Below are 22,273 nucleotides of genomic sequence, written 5' to 3'. Positions count from 1 at the left end.
CCAGGTGTTGTAGGGAGGACATATAGGTACGTGGAGGCCACACACAATACTGAGCCTCATCAGGAGCATGCCCAGGTGTTGTAGGGAGGTCATACAGGCACGTGGAGGCCACACGCAATACTGAGCCTCATCAGGAGCATGCTGAGGTGTTGTAGGGAGGTCATACAGGCACGTGGAGGCCACACGCAATACTGAGCCTCATCAGGAGCATGCCGAGGTGTTGTAGAGAGGACATACAGGCACATGGAGGTCACACACAATACTGATCTCATCAGGAGCATGCCCAGGTGTTGTAGGGAGGTCATACAGGCACGTGGAGGTCACACACACTACTGACCTCATCAGGAGCATGCCCAGGTGTTGTAGGGAGGTCATACAGGCACGTGGAGGCCACATACACTACTGACCTCATCAGGAGCATGCCCAGGTGTTGTAGGGAGGTCATACAGGCACGTGGAGGCCACACACAATACTGAGCCTCATCTGGAGCATGCTGAGGTGTTGTAGGGAGGTCATACAGGCACGTGGAGGCCACACACACTACTGAGCCTCATCAGGAGCATGCCCAGGTGTTGTAGGGAGGTCATACAGGCACGTGGAGGCCACACACACTACTAAGCCTTATCAGGAGCATGCCGAGGTGTTGTAGGGAGGTCATACAGGCACGTGGAGGCCACACACAATACTGACCTCATCAGGAGCATGCCGAGGTGTTGTAGGGAGGTCATACAGGCACATGGAGGTCACACACAATACTGATCTCATCAGGAGCAAGCTGAGGTGTTGTAGGGAGGTCATACAGGCACAGGGAGGCCACACACACTACTGATCTCATCAGGAGCAAGCTGAGGTGTTGTAGGGAGGTCATACAGGCACGTGGAGGCCACACACAATACTGACCTCATCAGGAGCATGCCGAGGTGTTGTAGGGAGGTCATACAGGCACATGGAGGCCACACACAATACTGAGCCTCATCAGGAGCATGCCGAGGTGTTGTAGGGAGGTCATACAGGCACAGGGAGGCCACACACACTACTGAGCCTCATCAGGAGCATGCCGAGGTGTTGTAGGGAGGTCATACAGGCATGTGGAGGTCACACACAATACTGACCTCATCAGGAGCATGCCCAGGTGTTGTAGGGAGGTCATACAGGCACGTTGAGGCCACACAATACTGACCTCATCAGGAGCATGCCCAGGTGTTGTAGGGGGGACATACAGGCACGTGGAGGCCACACACAATACCGACCTCATCAGAAGCATGCCCAGGTGTTGTAGGGGGGACATACAGGCACGTGGAGGCCACACACAATACTGACCTCATCAGGAGCATGCCCAGGTGTTGTAGGGAGGTCATACAGGCACGTGGAGGCCACACACAATACTGACCTCATCAGTAGCATGCCCAGGTGTTGTAGGGGGGACATACAGGCACGTGGAGGCCACACACAATACTGAGCCTCATCAGGAGCATGCCGAGGTGTTGTAGGGAGGTCATACAGGCACGAGGAGGCCAGACACACTACTGACCTCATCAGAAGAATACCACATGTCCACTATGTCAGTGATTTTCAACCTTTTTTGAGCCGCGGCACACTTTTTATACTTGGAAAATCCTGGGGCACACCACCAACCAAAATAGCACAAAATGACACTAAAACAGTCATATTATACTGTTATATGGAAAGATTTTCGTCTGTGTTACTATCATTTTTAAGGTATGTTCAGGTGCTTACATAGGTTAAAGGTGTTTAGGATGAACTAGTAAAAAACAAGCTTAGTGACACTTCCCTGGTTTGATCACCAGGGGGAGCTAGCAAACACATAGTACTTTGGAAGAAATGAACTCTGATGACCTCTGGAAAAAAGTATGAATATCTTCAAAACGATAGCGGCACAAACGAAAATTTTTGCTGCACAAACCAGCACAAACGTAGCACTAACATTTGACCCCAGTTTTGTTCAATTCGGTTAATGTGGGGGGGCTGCTTGAACTTTTGACCTTTACTTTTTTGGTCATATATTCAAAACAAAAGCAGCACAAACAAAAGTTTGAGCAGCACAAACCAGCAGAAATGTAGCAGAATTGTTTGGCACCAGTTTTGTTTGGTTTGGGCAATGTGGGGGGGCTGGTTGACCACTGATGATCTCTGTAAAACATTCATTAATATCTTAAAAACGATAGCGGCACTAACGGAAATTTTTGCTGCACGAACCAGCACAAACGTAGCACAAACGTCTGACACCAATTTTATTTTATTTGAACAAGGTGGGGGGGGGGGGGGTGGCCAACTTCAATCAGGTATATTATACTTATAGTTAATAATATAGATTCTAAATTTATTTTACTCACTCAGTGTGAAACCTGGGCCTGTCTCGATAAACACAAAAGGGATATCCTGGCAGGAATGGTGGAAAGACACACACCAAGCTCTTCCTCAACAGTTCTCAGCTTCTCCCTGGCTTTAGTATATGGTGCTGATTATTATGTGGCTCATATACTGCAAAATAAAGGGGTACAATGAGAAGTACTATGGCCATGAGGCATATGAGCTGGTACTTGTAGTACTCCAGCCTCATGACTATAGTATTTCTCATTGTTATATGCAGTATACTGCTGGAGTACTACAAGTACCAGCTCATATGCTGCGTATTCTGCCAACAGTTCATATACTCAGGCTAAAGCTCATATAGTCAGCATTATTGGTGGGCATTACCTTGGCGGTGGGCGAATGCGGGAGTCTCTCCGCTCTCAGGATGATGCGCCGGCCTCGGTGAGGTTCAAAGCTTGCGCATGTGTTATTGTACACGTCTCCTACAGTGTAAGAAGCCGTGACTGCGCATCGCTGTGCATTGCCGGGAAACAAAACACAGGGGGCGCCATATTTTTGGAAACTTTCCCCGCGGCACACCTGACCATGTGTCACGGCACACAGGTTGAAAATCACTGCACTATGTAATGAATAAACTGCAATATTTTATTCACTGAGATCCAGGATGTGGGATTTCCCTTTATATGACCACAATGCATCATTATCCCAACTTCTTCATCCCTGGCCTCCAGCCGTGCCCTGAGATATTCACACCCCAAGGATAGGCACCAAGAACCTTGGGGGAGCAGAGCGCCCCTAGTGGTCATGTCAGCCATCACATGCAGAGCTCCAAGATCTCTTCACAGACCAAAGGAAATATTCACAGATTTACATATAAACAGCCAAACATGGGACCTCCTGCTCAGAAGATTCTCCCCCCCCCCCCCCCCGGATGGGGACGTCTGATCCCCAACACCTTCTCCTGTACAAAGTCCAGTGCTGTACACAGGACACAACATCTACATATAGACAAGGGGGTGGAGTCCTCCACAACATGAACCATCCTGCACCTGAAGGGTCACTTCTAGGGATAAAGCCCTTGGGGTGAGATAGTAGATGTCACTGCACAGCGATACATTGTAGACTCCCTGTAATGTCCTATAACAGAGGCATTTCCTGCACAGACCCTGATGAGGTAAGTGCCCCCCCGTGTCCTGTACATTGTGGGGTCCAGCACCTGACACAATGCATGATGGTAGCAGCGCGGTGTAAGGTCCTGCCCTCCCCAGCCGTCAGTCAATCACTATGGAGGTGTCAGAGCTGCGGCTCTTCTTGGGCGGGGGGCTGCTGTGCGGGGGAGGGCGCCGGGAGTCACCCCCTCCCTTCACAGACTTGGAGGAGTTTCCAGGACTCTTCTGCTGAGAGCGAGGATTGGGGTCCTTACACGTGGATGATTTGGGGGATTTTATCTGTTGGGAGACACACAATGTGTTATTATCACTCCCACCGTCCGGCCCAAAAGCCCCACCAGGAGCCGACGCCCCGATCCCCGGGAACCCCGCTCCCGCCAGGAGCCCACGCCCCGATCCCCGGAACCCCGCCCCGCCGCGAGCCGACGGCCCGATCCCCGGAACCCCGCCCTGCCGCGAGCCGACGGCCAGAATCCCCGGAACCCCGCCCCGCCGCGAGCCGACGGCCAGAATCCCCGGAACCCCGCCCCGCCGCGAGCCGACGGCCAGAATCCCCGGAACCCGCACCGGGAGCCGACGCCACGATCCCCTGAACCACCTGACCGGGAGCCGACGCCCCGACCCCCGGAACCCCCCCGCCGGGAGCCAACGCCCTGACCCCTGGAACCCGCATCAGGAGCCGGCGCCCCGATCCCTGGAACCCGCATCAGGAGCCGACGCCCCGATCCCTCCTCCACCTCTCCCCCCTGGAGGAGCCCCCGGGAGGAGGCGCTCTCACCTTGGCGGCCCCTCTCATGTGGAGGCTGAGGCTGTGCTGGGGGCTGAGCAGTAGTTTGGCTTTGGGCCCCTCCTTGATGTAGGAGATGGTGGCGAAGGCCGTGAAGCTGAAGTCTTCCCTGAGGAGACAGATGATGGATCAGGTGACTTGTCAGAGCTGCGGTGGTGTCACAGTGTAGCAGTGACTGGTACCTGATGTATTGCTGGAGCAGGAGGTGGGTGATGATCCTCTCCATCTGGTCTCGGGGCAGTTTTGGGGGCAGGACTTGGGGGACGCGCAGTTTGGCGGCTCCTTTCCCGCTCCAGGCGTCGATGAGCTTGAGGGGCGTCAGCTTCTCGTCCATCTGATCGGCCTGACGCAGGATCTTCACGATGTCTCTGCCGTAATCCAAGATGTCCACCTTCTCATAACCTGGACACGGGACAGACGGGGATCAGACACGGGACAGCGGGGGGGTCAGACACGGGACAGCGGGGGCGTCAGAAACAAGCCCCTCCCCTTACCATGGAGCCCTATGATTGGTGGATCACTTACTCTGCTCCCCGTGGCAGTTATCACACATCTGGTGACACTGCGCCGAGTCCCAGACTTCATCAAAGTGCTGCGCGATGAGGACACGTCTACACCTGCAGGGAACATGGGAGAATCCTCAGTACACAACAGCCCCCCTTACCTGGGTACAGGATACACCACCCCCTCCCCGCAGAGGGTACACACTCTCCCCTCCTCCTCCCCGCAGAGGGTACACACTCCCCCCTCCCCCTCCCCGCAGAGGGTACACACCCTCCCCGCAGAGGGTACACACCCTCCCCGCAGAGGGTACACACCCTCCCCGCAGAGGGTACACACTCCCCCCCCTCCCCCTTCCCTGCAGAGGGTACACACTCCCCCCCCTCCCCCTCCCCGCAGAGGGTACACACTCCCCCCCTCCCCCTCCCCGCAGAGGGTACACACTCCCCCCCCTCCCCCTCCCCGCAGAGGGTACACACTCCCCCCCCCTCCCCCTCCCCGCAGAGGGTACACACTCCCCCCCCCTCCCCGCAGAGGGTACACACTCCCCCCCCCTCCCCCTCCCCGCAGAGGGTACACACTCCCCCCCCCTCCCCGCAGAGGGTACACACTCCCCCCCCCCCCTCCCCGCAGAGGGTACACACTCCCCCCCCCCCCTCCCCGCAGAGGGTACACACTCCCCCCCCCCCCCCCCTCCCCGCAGAGGGTACACACTCCCCCCTCCCCCTCCCCCTCCCCGCAGAGGGTACACACTCCCCCCCCCCCTCCCCGCAGAGGGTACACACTCCCCCCTCCCCCTCCCCGCAGAGGGTACACACTCCCCCCTCCCCGCAGAGGGTACACACTCTCCCCTCCTCCTCCCCGCAGAGGGTACACGCTCTCCCCTCCTCCTCCCCGCAGAGGGTACACGCTCTCCCCTCCTCCTCCCCGCAGAGGGTACACGCTCTCCCCTCCTCTCCCTGCAGAGGGTACACACTCCCCCCCCCCCTCCCCGCAGAGGGTACACACTCCCCCCTCCCCCTCCCCGCAGAGGGTACACACTCCCCCCTCCCCGCAGAGGGTACACACTCTCCCCTCCTCCTCCCCGCAGAGGGTACACGCTCTCCCCTCCTCCTCCCCGCAGAGGGTACACGCTCTCCCCTCCTCCTCCCCGCAGAGGGTACACGCTCTCCCCTCCTCCTCCCCGCAGAGGGTACACGCTCTCCCCTCCTCCTCCCCGCAGAGGGTACACGCTCTCCCCTCCTCTCCCTGCAGAGGGTACACACTCTCCCCTCCTCCCTGCAGAGGGTACACACTCTCCCCTCCTCTCCCTGCAGAGGGTACACACTCTCCCCTCCTCCCTGCAGAGGGTACACACTCTCCCCTCCTCCCTGCAGAGGGTACACTCCTCCACGCACCTGCTCATGTCCTGGCAGTAGCGCACCATATCATACAACTTCTGCTGCCCCACATTCTCCATCACCACCATGGTACTGATCCGGAACACGTCCCCGAACCCCCAGTACACGATGCAGTCCGCACGATGGTCGTCCCGACCTGAGGAGACACAGGGAGGGCGGGGTTATACAGGTGGGGGGGGCATGACTAACCCTCACGGTCAGGGAGGGAGCGGGATGGGGTTATACAGCCAGGGGGCGGGGCCGTGAGGACACCTCCTGGTCAGGGGGGCGGGGCAGTTCCCCCTCTCACAGCCAGGGGGCGGGGTTATACAGCCAGGGGGCGGGGTTATACAGCCAGAGGGCGTGGCTATACAGCCAGGGGGCGGGGCAGTTCCCCTCTCACAGCCAGGGGCGGGGTTATACAGCCATGGGGCGGGGTCACCTGCTCGCCCGCTCTCCTGGTAGTAGTTCTCCATGGATTTGCTCATGGTGTGGTGGATGACGAATCTCACGTCCGGTTTATCGATCCCCATCCCGAAGGCCACGGTGGCGACCACGACCTGCGGAGGAGGAGGAGGAGAGGGCGTGGTCAGTGGTGACGGGGCGGCTCCTCTGTGTGCCCTGTCTGAGGCTCGGCACCTGGATCTTGTTCTGGGTCCAGTGGGCGTGGACCCGGCTCTTGTCTCGCGCCTCCATGTTGGCGTGGTAAGTGCCGGCGCCGACCCCCAACTTCTGCAAACTCATCGTAACTTGTTCTGAGTCTTTCTGAGAGAAACAGTAAACGATTCCTGCAGAAAACAAGGGGTTAATCAGGGGGTGGAGGAGCAGGCAGGGCTTGAGAGGAGGGGGCAGGGCCATGAAGTCACCTGATTGCCCCTTGTACCGCCCATTGATCAGCTTCACTACGTCCTCTATGAAGTCACTGGAGGAGGAGGGTTTAGGCCGAACCTGGAAGATAAAGTGTTAAAGTCAGTGATCAGAGGCCCCGTAGCCAGGCGCACAAGGGCTCCCGCAGGGGCTCCGCAGCCAGCCGCGCAAGGGCTCCCGCAGGGGCTCCGCAGCCAGCCGCGCAAGGGCTCCCGCAGGGGCTCCGCAGCCAGCCGCGCAAGGGCTCCCGCAGGGGCTCCGCAGCCAGCCGCGCAAGGGCTCCCGCAGGGGCTCCGCAGCCAGCCGCGCAAGGGCTCCCGCAGGGGCTCCGCAGCCAGCCGCGCAAGGGCTCCCGCAGGGGCTCCGCAGCCAGCCGCGCAAGGGCTCCCGCAGGGGCTCCGCAGCCAGCCGCGCAAGGGCTCCCGCAGGGGCTCCGCAGCCAGCCGCGCAAGGGCTCCCGCAGGGGCTCCGCAGCCAGCCGCGCAAGGGCTCCCGCAGGGGCTCCGCAGCCAGCCGCGCAAGGGCTCCCGCAGGGGCTCCGCAGCCAGCCGCGCAAGGGCTCCCGCAGGGGCTCCGCAGCCAGCCGCGCAAGGGCTCCCGCAGCCAGCCGCGCAAGGGCTCCCGCAGCCAGCCGCACAAGGGCTCCCGCAGCCAGCCGCACAAGGGCTCCCGCAGCCAGCCGCACAAGGGCTCCCGCAGCCAGCCGCACAAGGGCTCCCGCAGCCAGCCGCACAAGGGCTCCCGCAGCCAGCCGCACAAGGGCTCCCGCAGCCAGCCGCACAAGGGCTCCCGCAGCCAGCCGCACAAGGGCTCCCGCAGCCAGCCGCACAAGGGCTCCCGCAGCCAGCCGCACAAGGGCTCCCGCAGCCAGCCGCACAAGGGCTCCCGCAGCCAGCCGCACAAGGGCTCCCGCAGCCAGCCGCACAAGGGCTCCCGCAGCCAGCCGCACAAGGGCTCCCGCAGCCAGCCGCACAAGGGCTCCCGCAGCCAGCCGCACAAGGGCTCCCGCAGCCAGCCGCACAAGGGCTCCCGCAGGGGCTTAATAGGGGTGTGGCCTGGAGAGGGGTATGTAGTTATATAGTGATGTGGCCCGGGGTGGTTGTATAGGGGTGTGGCCTGGGAGGGGGATCGGTTATATAGGGGTGTGGCCTGGGAGGGGGGATCGGTTATATAGGGGTGTGGCCTGGGAGGGGTCAGGTGGTTATATAGGTGGGTGGTCTGGGGGTGGTTCTACAGGGGTGTGGCCTGGGGCTCCCTTGCTCTGTACATCTTTGCCCGCCCCCCATATCTCCGCCCCCATACCTCATAGAACAGATTGGGTCGGTTGAAGGAGGCGGTGAAGGTCAGAGGTCTCTGCACACACAGGATCTTCTGTGCGTCCTTCAGCACGTGGCTGGTGGCGGTGGCCGTGAGGCCGATCAGTGGGGCCTTGGGGAACTGTCTCTTCAGGATGCCCAGCGCCTTGTAGTCTGGAGGGAGACAGTCACATCATCAGCGCCACCTGCCGGCCCAGGGTGTGCCCTCGCAGGAGCCTCACCTGGTCTGAAGTCGTGCCCCCATTGGCTGCAGCAGTGCACCTCATCGATGGCCACCCTGGCCAGACGCCCCGCCTGATAGGCCTTCTCCAGCCGCGACATGAACAGCTTACTCTTAGCGATCTTCTCCGGGGTGACGTAGATGAGCTTCAGCTGGGAGCGCCTGTCAATCATCTCCCCGTGCACCCACTTCACATGATCCTGCAGCGGAAGAGGCGGAGCTTAGCAGGGGGCATGTCCTCCCAGGACCCGCCCACATACCCATACAGACCTTACTGCTGGACGCGTTCAGGTAGGTGGCCGAGACCCCCAGGCGCTCCAGGACCATGAGCTGATCCTCCATCAGGGACACCAGCGGGCAGATGACCAGGGTGAAGCCTGAGCGAGGGGCGGAGACAGAGTCAGGGGGGCGGAGCTGTGACCACCCATAGCTGAGAGCGCGGTCAGGACCCACCTTCAGAGCACACTGCCGGCAGCTGGTAGCACAGGCTCTTCCCGCCGCCCGTGGGCATGATCAGGAAGAGGTCTTTGCCGGCCATGGTGGCGTTGATGGTCTCCAGCTGGAGGCGGCGGAAGCTGCTGAGCTGGAAGGATTTCTGCAGATGCTCCTTCACCTTCTGTGACCAGGAAAAGTCTGCAAGAAACACATCATAAGGAGAGAGCGCCGCCTGTGGTGGGGAGGAGCACTGCGCGGGGTCACTATTACCTCCTATAGATAAGTAACAAGACCTTTATCTACGTCCACAACCGCAGGATCTGAATCATGAGAATCTTATCTTTAATATGACACCAGAACCGGGTTTCTAGGCGCTACGGATCCAAAGATAGAGACAGATGAAGCGACTCTCCCCCTGCCGCCTCTAAGCTTCACTCATCTCAGACTTTCCTCCCTCTAGGGGCCACACACAATCCGGGCCCCTGTGCTGCACATTAGACCCCGAGGATGTTCTGAGGGTTACACGTGACCCCGCAGGACGCACCTTGTCTGTTCCAGTCCTGGGCGGTGGTCTCTGCGCTGGTCCCGGCCCCCTCATCCTCAGACAGTCCCTGGATCCTCTTGGTCAGCGCGCTCTTCCTCTGCTGCAGGTCCTGTTGTCTCTCCAGCAGCTCCTCGATCTGCACCTCAATGGCCTGAAGCTCCGTGGTCACAGCGTCCAACTCCTCCACCAGCGCTGGGGGCGGGACCAAGGCAAGATGTCACCACCCACCCCGGCTACACCCAGCCAACACTCCCCACCCAGACACCCGGCCATCACTCCCCACCCATCATATCCACAGCCACCAGCACCCAGACACCCGGCCATCACTCCCCACCCATCATATCCACAGCCACCAGCACCCAAACACCCGGCCATCACTCCCCACCCATCATATCCACAGCCACCAGCACCCAGACACCCGGCCATCACTCCCCACCCATCATATCCACAGCCACCAGCACCCAGACACCCGGCCATCACTCCTCACCCATCATATCCACAGCCACCAGCACCCAGACACCCGGCCATCACTCCCCACCCATCATATCCACAGCCACCAGCACCCAGACACCCAGCCATCACTCCCCACCCATCATATCCACAGCCACCAGCACCCAGACACCCGGCCATCACTCCCCACCCATCATATCCACAGCCACCAGCACCCAGACACCCGGCCATCACTCCCCACCCATCATATCCACAGCCTCCAGCACCCAGACACCCGGCCAACACTCCCCACCCATCATATCCACAGCCACCAGCACCCAGACACCCGGCCATCACTCCCCACCCATCATATCCACAGCCACCAGCACCCAGACACCCGGCCATCACTCCCCACCCATCATATCCACAGCCACCAGCACCCAGACACCCGGCCATCACTCCCCACCCATCATATCCACAGCCACCAGCACCCAGACACCGACCATCACTCCCCACCCATCATATCCACAGCCTCCAGCACCCAGACCCCCGGCCATCACTCCCCACCCATCATATCCACAGCCACCAGCACCCAGACCCCCGGCCATCACTCCCCACCCATCATATCCACAGCCACCAGCACCCAGACACCCGGCCATCACTCCTCACCCATCATATCCACAGCCACCAGCACCCAGACACCCGGCCAACACTCCCCACCCATCATATCCACAGCCACCAGCACCCAGACACCCGGCCATCACTCCCCACCCATCATATCCACAGCCACCAGCACCCAGACACGCGGCCATCACTCCCCACCCATCATATCCACAGCCAGCAGCACCCAGACACCCGGCCATCACTCCCCACCCATCATATCCACAGCCACCAGCACCCAGACACCCGGCCATCACTCCCCACCCATCATATCCACAGCCTCCAGCACCCTGACACCCGGCCATCACTCCCCACCCATCATATCCACAGCCACCAGCACCCAGACACGCGGCCATCACTCCCCACCCATCATATCCACAGCCACCAGCACCCAGACACCCGGCCATCACTCCCCACCCATCATATCCACAGCCTCCAGCACCCTGACACCCGGCCATCACTCCCCACCCATCATATCCACAGCCACCAGCACCCAGACACCCGGCCATCACTCCCCACCCATCATATCCACAGCCTCCAGCACCCAGACACCCGGCCATCACTCCCCACCCATCATATCCACAGCCACCAGCACCCAGACACCCGGCCATCACTCCCCACCCATCATATCCACAGCCACCAGCACCCAGACACCCGGCCATCACTCCCCACCCATCATATCCACAGCCACCCGCACCCAGACACCCGGCCATCACTCCCCACCCATCATATCCACAGCCACCAGCACCCAGACCCCCGGCCATCACTCCCCACCCATCATATCCACAGCCACCAGCACCCGGCCATCACTCCCCACCCATCATATCCACAGCCACCAGACACCCGGCCATCACTCCCCACCCATCATATCCAAAGCCTCCAGCACCCAGACACCCGGCCATCACTCCCCACCCATCATATCCACAGCCACCAGCACCCAGACACCCGGCCATCACTCCACACCCATCATATCCACAGCCACCAGCACCCAGACACCGGCCATCACTCCTCACCCATCATATCCACAGCCTCCAGCACCCAGACACCCGGCCATCACTCCCCACCCATCATATCCACAGCCACCAGCACCCAGACACCCGGCCATCACTCCCCACCCAACATATCCACAGCCCCCAGCACCCAGACACCCGGCCATCACTCCTCACCCATCATATCCACAGCCACCAGCACCCAGACACCCGGCCATCACTCCCCACCCATCATATCCACAGCCACCAGCACCCAGACACCCGGCCATCACTCCCCACCCATCATATCCACAACCATCAGCACCCAGACACCCGGCCATCACTCCTCACCCATCATATCCACAGCCTCCAGCACCCAGACACCCGGCCATCACTCCCCACCCATCATATCCACAGCCACCAGCACCCAGACACCGGCCATCACTCCCCACCCATCATATCCACAGCCACCAGCACCCAGACACCGGCCATCACTCCTCACCCATCATATCCACAGCCACCAGCACCCAGACACCGGCCATCACTCCTCACCCATCATATCCACAGCCACCAGCACCCAGACACCGGCCATCACTCCCCACCCATCATATCCACAGCCACCAGCACCCAGACACCGGCCAACACTCCCCACCCATCATATCCACAGCCACCAGCACCCAGACACCCGACCATCACTCCCCACCCATCATATCCACAGCCACCAGCACCCAGACACCCGGCCATCACTCCTCACCCATCATACCCACAGCCAGCAGCACCCGGCCATCACTCCCCACCCATCATATCCACAGCCTCCAGCACCCTGACACCCGGCCATCACTCCCCACCCATCATATCCACAGCCACCAGCACCCAGACACCCGGCCATCACTCCCCACCCATCATATCCACAGCCCCCAGCACCCAGACACCCGGCCATCACTCCCCACCCAACATATCCACAGCCGCCAGCACCCAGACACCCGGCCATCACTCCTCACCCATCATATCCACAGCCACCAGCACCCAGACACCCGGCCATCACTCCTCACCCATCATATCCACAGCCACCAGCACCCAGACACCGGCCATCACTCCTCACCCATCATATCCACAGCCACCAGCACCCAGACACCCGGCCATCACTCCCCACCCATCATATCCACAACCATCAGCACCCAGACACCCGGCCATCACTCCTCACCCATCATATCCACAGCCTCCAGCACCCAGACACCCGGCCATCACTCCCCACCCATCATATCCACAGCCACCAGCACCCAGACACCGGCCATCACTCCCCACCCATCATATCCACAGCCACCAGCACCCAGACACCGGCCATCACTCCTCACCCATCATATCCACAGCCACCAGCACCCAGACACCGGCCATCACTCCTCACCCATCATATCCACAGCCACCAGCACCCAGACACCGGCCATCACTCCCCACCCATCATATCCACAGCCACCAGCACCCAGACACCGGCCAACACTCCCCACCCATCATATCCACAGCCACCAGCACCCAGACACCCGACCATCACTCCCCACCCATCATATCCACAGCCTCCAGCACCCTGACACCCGGCCATCACTCCCCACCCATCATATCCACAGCCACCAGCACCCAGACACCCGGCCATCACTCCCCACCCATCATATCCACAGCCAGCAGCGCCCAGACACCCGGCCATCACTCCCCACCCATCATATCCACAGCCAGCAGCACCCAGACACCCGGCCATCACTCCCCACCCATCATATCCACAGCCCCCAGCACCCAGACACCCGGCCATCACTCCCCACCCATCATATCCACAGCCACCAGCACCCAGACACCCGACCATCACTCCCCACCCATCATATCCACAGCCTCCAGCACCCTGACACCCGGCCATCACTCCCCACCCATCATATCCACAGCCACCAGCGCCCAGACACCCGGCCATCACTCCCCACCCATCATATCCACAGCCAGCAGCGCCCAGACACCCGGCCATCACTCCCCACCCATCATATCCACAGCCAGCAGCACCCAGACACCCGGCCATCACTCCCCACCCATCATATCCACAGCCCCCAGCACCCAGACACCCGGCCATCACTCCCCACCCATCATATCCACAGCCACCAGCACCCAGACACCCGGCCATCACTTCCCACCCATCATATCCACAGCCACCAGCACCCAGACACCCGGCCATCACTCCCCACCCATCATATCCACAGCCACCAGCACCCAGACACCCGGCCATCACTCCCCACCCATCATATCCACAGCCACCAGCACCCAGACACCCGGCCATCACTCCCCACCCATCATATCCACAGCCACCAGCACCCAGACACCCGGCCATTACTTCCCACCCATCATATCCACAGCCACCAGCACCCAGACACCCGGCCATCACTCCCCACCCATCACATCCACAGCCTCCAGCACCCAGACACGCGGCCATCACTCCCCACCCATCATATCCACATCCACCAGCACCCAGACACCCGACCATCACTCCCCACCCATCATATCCACAGCCACCAGCACCCAGACACCCGGCCATTACTTCCCACCCATCATATCCACAGCCACCAGCACCCAGACACCCGGCCATCACTCCCCACCCATCATATCCACAGCCTCCAGCACCCAGACACCCGGCCATCACTCCCCACCCATCATATCCACAGCCACCAGCACCCAGACCCCCGGCCATCACTCCCCACCCATCATATCCACAGCCACCAGCACCCAGACACCCGGCCATCACTCCTCACCCAACATATCCACAGCCCCCAGCACCCAGACACCCGGCCATCACTCCTCACCCATCATATCCACAGCCACCAGCACCCAGACACCCAGCCATCACTCCCCACCCATCATATCCACAGCCACCAGCACCCAGACACCCGGCCATCACTCCCCACCCATCATATCCACAGCCACCAGCACCCAGACACCCGGCCATCACTCCTCACCCATCATATCCACAGCCACCAGCACCCAGACACCCGGCCATCACTCCCCACCCATCATATCCACAGCCACCAGCACCCAGACACGCGGCCATCACTCCCCACCCATCATATCCACAGCCACCAGCACCCAGACCCCCGGCCATCACTCCCCACCCATCATATCCACAGCCACCAGCACCCAGACACCCGGCCATCACTCCTCACCCAACATATCCACAGCCCCCAGCACCCAGACACCCGGCCATCACTCCTCACCCATCATATCCACAGCCACCAGCACCCAGACACCCAGCCATCACTCCCCACCCATCATATCCACAGCCACCAGCACCCAGACACCCGGCCATCACTCCCCACCCATCATATCCACAGCCACCAGCACCCAGACACCCGGCCATCACTCCTCACCCATCATATCCACAGCCACCAGCACCCAGACACCCGGCCATTACTTCCCACCCATCATATCCACAGCCACCAGCACCCAGACACGCGGCCATCACTCCCCACCCATCATATCCACAGCCACCAGCACCCAGACACCCGACCATCACTCCCCACCCATCATATCCACAGCCACCAGCACCCAGACACCCGGCCATCACTCCCCACCCATCATATCCACAGCCACCAGCACCCAGACACCCGGCCATCACTCCCCACCCATCATATCCACAGCCACCAGCACCCAGACACCCGGCCATCACTCCCCACCCATCATATCCACAGCCACCAGCACCCAGACACCCGGCCATCACTCCCCACCCATCATATCCACAGCCACCAGCACCCAGACACCCGGCCATCACTCCCCACCCATCATATCCACAGCCACCAGCACCCAGACCCCCGGCCATCACTCCCCACCCATCATATCCACAGCCACCAGCACCCAGACACCCGGCCATCACTCCCCACCCATCATATCCACAGCCACCAGCACCCAGACACCCGGCCATCACTCCCCACCCATCATATCCACAGCCTCCAGCACCCAGACCCCCGGCCATCACTCCCCACCCATCATATCCACAGCCACCAGCACCCAGACACCCGGCCATCACTCCCCACCCATCATATCCACAGCCACCAGCACCCAGACACCCGGCCATCACTCCCCACCCATCATATCCACAGCCACCAGCACCCAGACACCCGGCCATCACTCCCCACCCATCATATCCACAGCCACCAGCAAAAAACATCACTCCCCACCCATCATATCCACAACCACCAGCACCCAGACACCCGGCCATCACTCCCCACCCATCATATCCACAGCCAGCAGCACCCAGACACCCGGCCATCACTCCCCACCCATCATATCCACAGCCTCCAGCACCCAGACACCCGGCCATCACTCCCCACCCATCATATCCACAGCCACCAGCACCCAGACACCCGGCCATCACTCCTCACCCATCATATCCACAGCCACCAGCACCCAGACACCCGGCCATCACTCCGCACCCATCATATCCACAGCCACCAGCACCCAGACACCCGGCCATCACTCCTCACCCATCATATCCACAGCCACCAGCACCCAGACACCCGGCCATCACTCCCCACCCATCATATCCACAGCCACCAGCACCCAGACACCCGGCCATCACTCCCCACCCATCATATCCACAGCCTCCAGCACCCAGACCCCCGGCCATCACTCCTCACCCATCATATCCACAGCCACCAGCACCCAGACACGCGGCCATCACTCCCCACCCATCATATCCACAGCCACCAGCACCCAGACACCCGGCCATCACTCCCCACCCATCACATCCACAGCCACCAGCACCCGGCCATCACTCCCCACCCATCATATCCACAGCCACCAGCACCCAGACACCCGGCCATCACTCCCCACCCATCATATCCACAGCCACCAGCACCCAGACACCCGGCCATCACTCCCCACCCATCATATCCACAGCCACCAGCACCCAGACACCCGGCCATCACTCCCCACCCATCATATCCACAGCCACCAGCACCCAGACACCCGGCCATCACTCCCCACCCATCATATCCACAGCCAGCAGCACCCAGACACCCGGCCATCACTCCTCACCCATCATATCCACAGCCACCAGCACCCAGACACCCGGCCATCACTCCCCACCCATCATATCCACAGCCACCAGCACCCAGACCCCCGGCCATCACTCCCCACCCATCATATCCACAGCCACCAGCACCCAGACACCCGGCCAACACTCCCCACCCATCATATCCACAGCCACCAGCACCCAGACCCCCGGCCATCACTCCCCACCCATCATATCCACAGCCACCAGCACCCAGACACCCGGCCATCACTCCCCACCCATCACATCCACAGCCACCAGCACCCAGACACCCGGCCATCACTCCGCACCCATCATATCCACAGCCACCAGCACCCAGACACCCGGCCATCACTCCCCACCCATCATATCCACAGCCACCAGCACCCAGACACCCGGCCATCACTCCCCACCCATCATATCCACAGCCACCAGCGCCCAGACACCCGGCCATCACTCCCCACCCATCATATCCACAGCCACCAGCACCCAGACACCCGGCCATCACTCCCCACCCATCATATCCACAGCCACCAGCACCCAGACCCCCGGCCATCACTCCCCACCCATAATATCCACAGCCACCAGCACCCAGACACCCGGCCATCACTCCCCACCCATCATATCCACAGCCACCAGCACCCAGACACCCGGCCATCACTCCCCACCCATCATATCCACAGCCTCCAGCACCCAGACCCCCGGCCATCACTCCCCACCCATCATATCCACAGCCACCAGCACCCAGACACCCGGCCATCACTCCCCACCCATCATATCCACAGCCACCAGCACCCAGACACCCGGCCATCACTCCCCACCCATCATATCCACAGCCACCAGCACCCAGACACCCGGCCATCACTCCCCACCCATCATATCCACAGCCACCAGCAAAAAACATCACTCCCCACCCATCATATCCACAACCACCAGCACCCAGACACCCGGCCATCACTCCCCACCCATCATATCCACAGCCACCAGCACCCAGACACCCGGCCATCACTCCGCACCCATCATATCCACAGCCACCAGCACCCAGACACCCGGCCATCACTCCGCACCCATCATATCCACAGCCTCCAGCACCCAGACACCAGGCCATCACTCCCCACCCATCATATCCACAGCCAGCAGCACCCAGACACCCGGCCATCACTCCCCACCCATCATATCCACAGCCTCCAGCACCCAGACACCCGGCCATCACTCCCCACCCATCATATCCACAGCCACCAGCACCCAGACACCCGGCCATCACTCCTCACCCATCATATCCACAGCCACCAGCACCCAGACACCCGGCCATCACTCCGCACCCATCATATCCACAGCCACCAGCACCCAGACACCCGGCCATCACTCCTCACCCATCATATCCACAGCCACCAGCACCCAGACACCCGGCCATCACTCCCCACCCATCACATCCACAGCCACCAGCACCCAGACACCCGGCCATCACTCCCCACCCATCACATCCACAGCCACCAGCACCCAGCCATCGATCCCCACCCATCATATCCATAGCCATCAGCACCCAGACACCCGGCCATCACTCCCCACCGATCATATCCACAGCCTCCAGCACCCAGACACCCGGCCATCACTCCCCACCCATCATATCCACAGCCCCCAGCACCCAGACACCCGGCCATCACTCCCCACCCATCATATCCACAGTCACCAGCACCCAGACACCCGGCCATCACTCCCCACCCATCACATCCACAGCCACCAGCACCCAGACACCCGGCCATCACTCCCCACCCATCATATCCACAGCCTCCAGCACCCAGACCCCCGGCCATCACTCCCCACCCATCATATCCACAGCCACCAGCACCCAGACACCCGGCCATCACTCCCCACCCATCACATCCACAGCCACCAGCACCCGGCCATCACTCCCCACCCATCATATCCACAGCCACCAGCACCCAGACACCCGGCCATCACTCCCCACCCATCATATCCACAGCCAGCAGCACCCAGACACCCGGCCATCACTCCTCACCCATCATATCCACAGCCACCAGCACCCAGACACCCGGCCATCACTCCCCACCCATCATATCCACAGCCACCAGTACCCAGACCCCCGGCCATCACTCCCCACCCATCATATCCACAGCCACCAGCACCCAGACACCCGGCCAACACTCCCCACCCATCATATCCACAGCCACCAGCACCCAGACCCCCGGCCATCACTCCCCACCCATCATATCCACAGCCACCAGCACCCAGACACCCGGCCATCACTCCCCACCCATCATATCCACAGCCACCAGCACCCAGACACGCGGCCATCACTCCCCACCCATCATATCCACAGTCACCAGCACCCAGACACCCGGCCATCACTCCGCACCCATCATATCCACAGCCACCTGCACCCAGACACCCGGCCATCACTCCCCACCCATCACATCCACAGCCACCAGCACCCAGACACCCGGCCATCACTCCCCACCCATCACATCCACAGCCACCAGCACCCAGACACCCGGCCATCACTCCGCACCCATCATATCCACAGCCACCAGCACCCAGACACCCGGCCATCACTCCCCACCCATCATATCCACAGCCACCAGCACCCAGACACCCGGCCATCACTCCCCACCCATCATATCCACAGCCACCAGCACCCAGACACCCGGCCATCACTCCCCACCCATCATATCCACAGCCACCAGCACCCAGACCCCCGGCCATCACTCCCCACCCATCATATCCACAGCCACCAGCGCCCAGACACCCGGCCATCACTCCCCACCCATCATATCCACAGCCACCAGCACCCAGACACCCGGCCATCACTCCCCACCCATCATATCCACAGCCTCCAGCACCCAGACACCCGGCCATCACTCCCCACCCATCATATCCACAGCCACCAGCACCCAGACACCCGGCCATCACTCCCCACCCATCATATCCACAGCCACCAGCACCCAGACCCCCGGCCATCACTCCCCACCCATCATATCCACAGCCACCAGCGCCCAGACACCCGGCCATCACTCCCCACCCATCATATCCACAGCCACCAGCACCCAGACACCCGGCCATCACTCCCCACCCATCATATCCACAGCCCCCAGCACCCAGACACCCGGCCATCACTCCCCACCCATCATATCCACAGTCACCAGCACCCAGACACCCGGCCATCACTCCCCACCCATCACATCCACAGCCACCAGCACCCAGACACCCGGCCATCACTCCCCACCCATCATATCCACAGCCTCCAGCACCCAGACCCCCGGCCATCACTCCCCACCCATCATATCCACAGCCACCAGCACCCAGACACCCGGCCATCACTCCCCACCCATCACATCCACAGCCACCAGCACCCGGCCATCACTCCCCACCCATCATATCCACAGCCACCAGCACCCAGACACCCGGCCATCACTCCCCACCCATCATATCCACAGCCAGCAGCACCCAGACACCCGGCCATCACTCCTCACCCATCATATCCACAGCCACCAGCACCCAGACACCCGGCCATCACTCCCCACCCATCATATCCACAGCCACCAGCACCCAGACCCCCGGCCATCACTCCCCACCCATCATATCCACAGCCACCAGCACCCAGACACCCGGCCAACACTCCCCACCCATCATATCCACAGCCACCAGCACCCAGACCCCCGGCCATCACTCCCCACCCATCATATCCACAGCCACCAGCACCCAGACACCCGGCCATCACTCCCCACCCATCACATCCACAGCCACCAGCACCCAGACACCCGGCCATCACTCCGCACCCATCATATCCACAGCCACCAGCACCCAGACACCCGGCCATCACTCCCCACCCATCATATCCACAGCCACCAGCACCCAGACACCCGGCCATCACTCCCCACCCATCATATCCACAGCCACCAGCACCCAGACACCCGGCCATCACTCCCCACCCATCATATCCACAGCCACCAGCACCCAGACCCCCGGCCATCACTCCCCACCCATCATATCCACAGCCACCAGCGCCCAGACACCCGGCCATCACTCCCCACCCATCATATCCACAGCCACCAGCACCCAGACACCCGGCCATCACTCCCCACCCATCATATCCACAGCCTCCAGCACCCAGACACCCGGCCATCACTCCCCACCCATCATATCCACAGCCACCAGCACCCAGACACCCGGCCATCACTCCCCACCCATCATATCCACAGCCACCAGCACCCAGACCCCCGGCCATCACTCCCCACCCATCATATCCACAGCCACCAGCACCCAGACACCCGGCCATCACTCCCCACCCATCATATCCACAGCCTCCAGCACCCAGACACCCGGCCATCACTCCCCACCCATCATATCCACAGCCACCAGCACCCAGACACCCGGCCATCACTCCCCACCCATCATATCCACAGCCACCAGCACCCAGACACCGACCATCACTCCCCACCCATCATATCCACAGCCACCAGCACCCAGACACCCGGCCATCACTCCCCACCAGAGGTCGCACTAACATTTTTCCAGAAGGGTAAAAATACTCCTCTCACCATTTTTGAGGAGTATTTTTACCCGAGGAGGAGTATGAAAATTTTGGTAAAACACAGCATGCACAACACTACACACAGCACGCACACCACTACACACAGCACGCACACCACTACACTACACTTACACAGCACGCACACCACTACAGAAAGCACTACACTCCACTCACACAGCACGCACACCACTACACTCCACTGGCACAGCACGCACACCACTACACTACACTCCACTCCACTCACACAGCACGCACACCACTACACTCCACTGGCACAGCACGCACACCACTACACTACACTCCACTCCACTCACACAGCACGCACACCACTACACTCCACTCGCACAGCACGCACACCACTACACTCCACTCGCACAGCACGCACACCACTACATTCCACTCGCACAGCACGCACACCACTACATTCCACTCACACAGCACGCACAACACTACACTACACTCACACAGCACGCACAACACTACACTACACTACACTCCACTCACACAGCACGCACAACACTACACTACACTCCACTCACACAGCACGCACACCACTACACTACACTCCACTCACACAGCACACACAACACACAACACTACACTACTCTCCACTCACACAGCACGCACTACACTACACTACACTCACACAGCACACACAACACTACACTACACTCCACTCACACAGCACACACAACACTACACTACTCTCCACTCACACAGCACGCACACAACACTACACTACACTCCACTCACACAGCACGCACAACACTACACTACACTCACACAGCACGCACAACACTACACTACACTACACTACACTCACACAGCACGCACAACACTACACTACACTCCACTCACACAGCACGCACACCACTACACTACACTCCACTCACACAGCACACACAACACACAACACTACACTACACTCACACAGCACACACAACACACAACACTACACTACTCTCCACTCACACAGCACGCACAACACTACACTACACTCACACAGCACACACAACACTACACTACACTCACACAGCACACACAACACTACACTACACT

The 22,273-nt window shown here is 60.7% G+C and overlaps 1 protein-coding gene across 3 annotated transcripts in view; it reads right to left on the bottom strand.

Annotated features, from left to right (window-relative positions):
- Positions 1-2,965: 2,965 nt before the first annotated feature.
- The window catches only part of LOC140125876 (ATP-dependent DNA helicase Q1-like), a 30,902-nt gene continuing 11,594 nt past the window's right edge, over positions 2,966-22,273 (bottom strand). For all 3 annotated transcript variants that reach the window (XM_072144755.1, XM_072144756.1, XM_072144753.1), the window contains 13 exons: positions 9,553-9,744; positions 9,027-9,206; positions 8,844-8,950; positions 8,575-8,773; positions 8,340-8,506; positions 7,037-7,118; positions 6,810-6,958; positions 6,613-6,730; positions 6,189-6,327; positions 4,816-4,907; positions 4,473-4,692; positions 4,282-4,399; positions 2,966-3,782 (listed from right to left, as the gene is read on the bottom strand). In XM_072144755.1, the coding sequence (XP_072000856.1) occupies positions 3,606-3,782; positions 4,282-4,399; positions 4,473-4,692; positions 4,816-4,907; positions 6,189-6,327; positions 6,613-6,730; positions 6,810-6,958; positions 7,037-7,118; positions 8,340-8,506; positions 8,575-8,773; positions 8,844-8,950; positions 9,027-9,206; positions 9,553-9,744 (1,940 nt within the window). In that variant the 3' untranslated portion in view covers positions 2,966-3,605. The remainder of the gene's footprint in view (positions 3,783-4,281; positions 4,400-4,472; positions 4,693-4,815; positions 4,908-6,188; positions 6,328-6,612; positions 6,731-6,809; positions 6,959-7,036; positions 7,119-8,339; positions 8,507-8,574; positions 8,774-8,843; positions 8,951-9,026; positions 9,207-9,552; positions 9,745-22,273) is intronic.

This window comes from Engystomops pustulosus, chromosome 4, assembly GCF_040894005.1.
Source record: "Engystomops pustulosus chromosome 4, aEngPut4.maternal, whole genome shotgun sequence".
NCBI lineage: Eukaryota > Metazoa > Chordata > Amphibia > Anura > Leptodactylidae > Engystomops > Engystomops pustulosus.
Note: the sequence above shows the minus strand (reverse complement) of the source record. Positions and strands in the feature narration are given on the sequence as shown.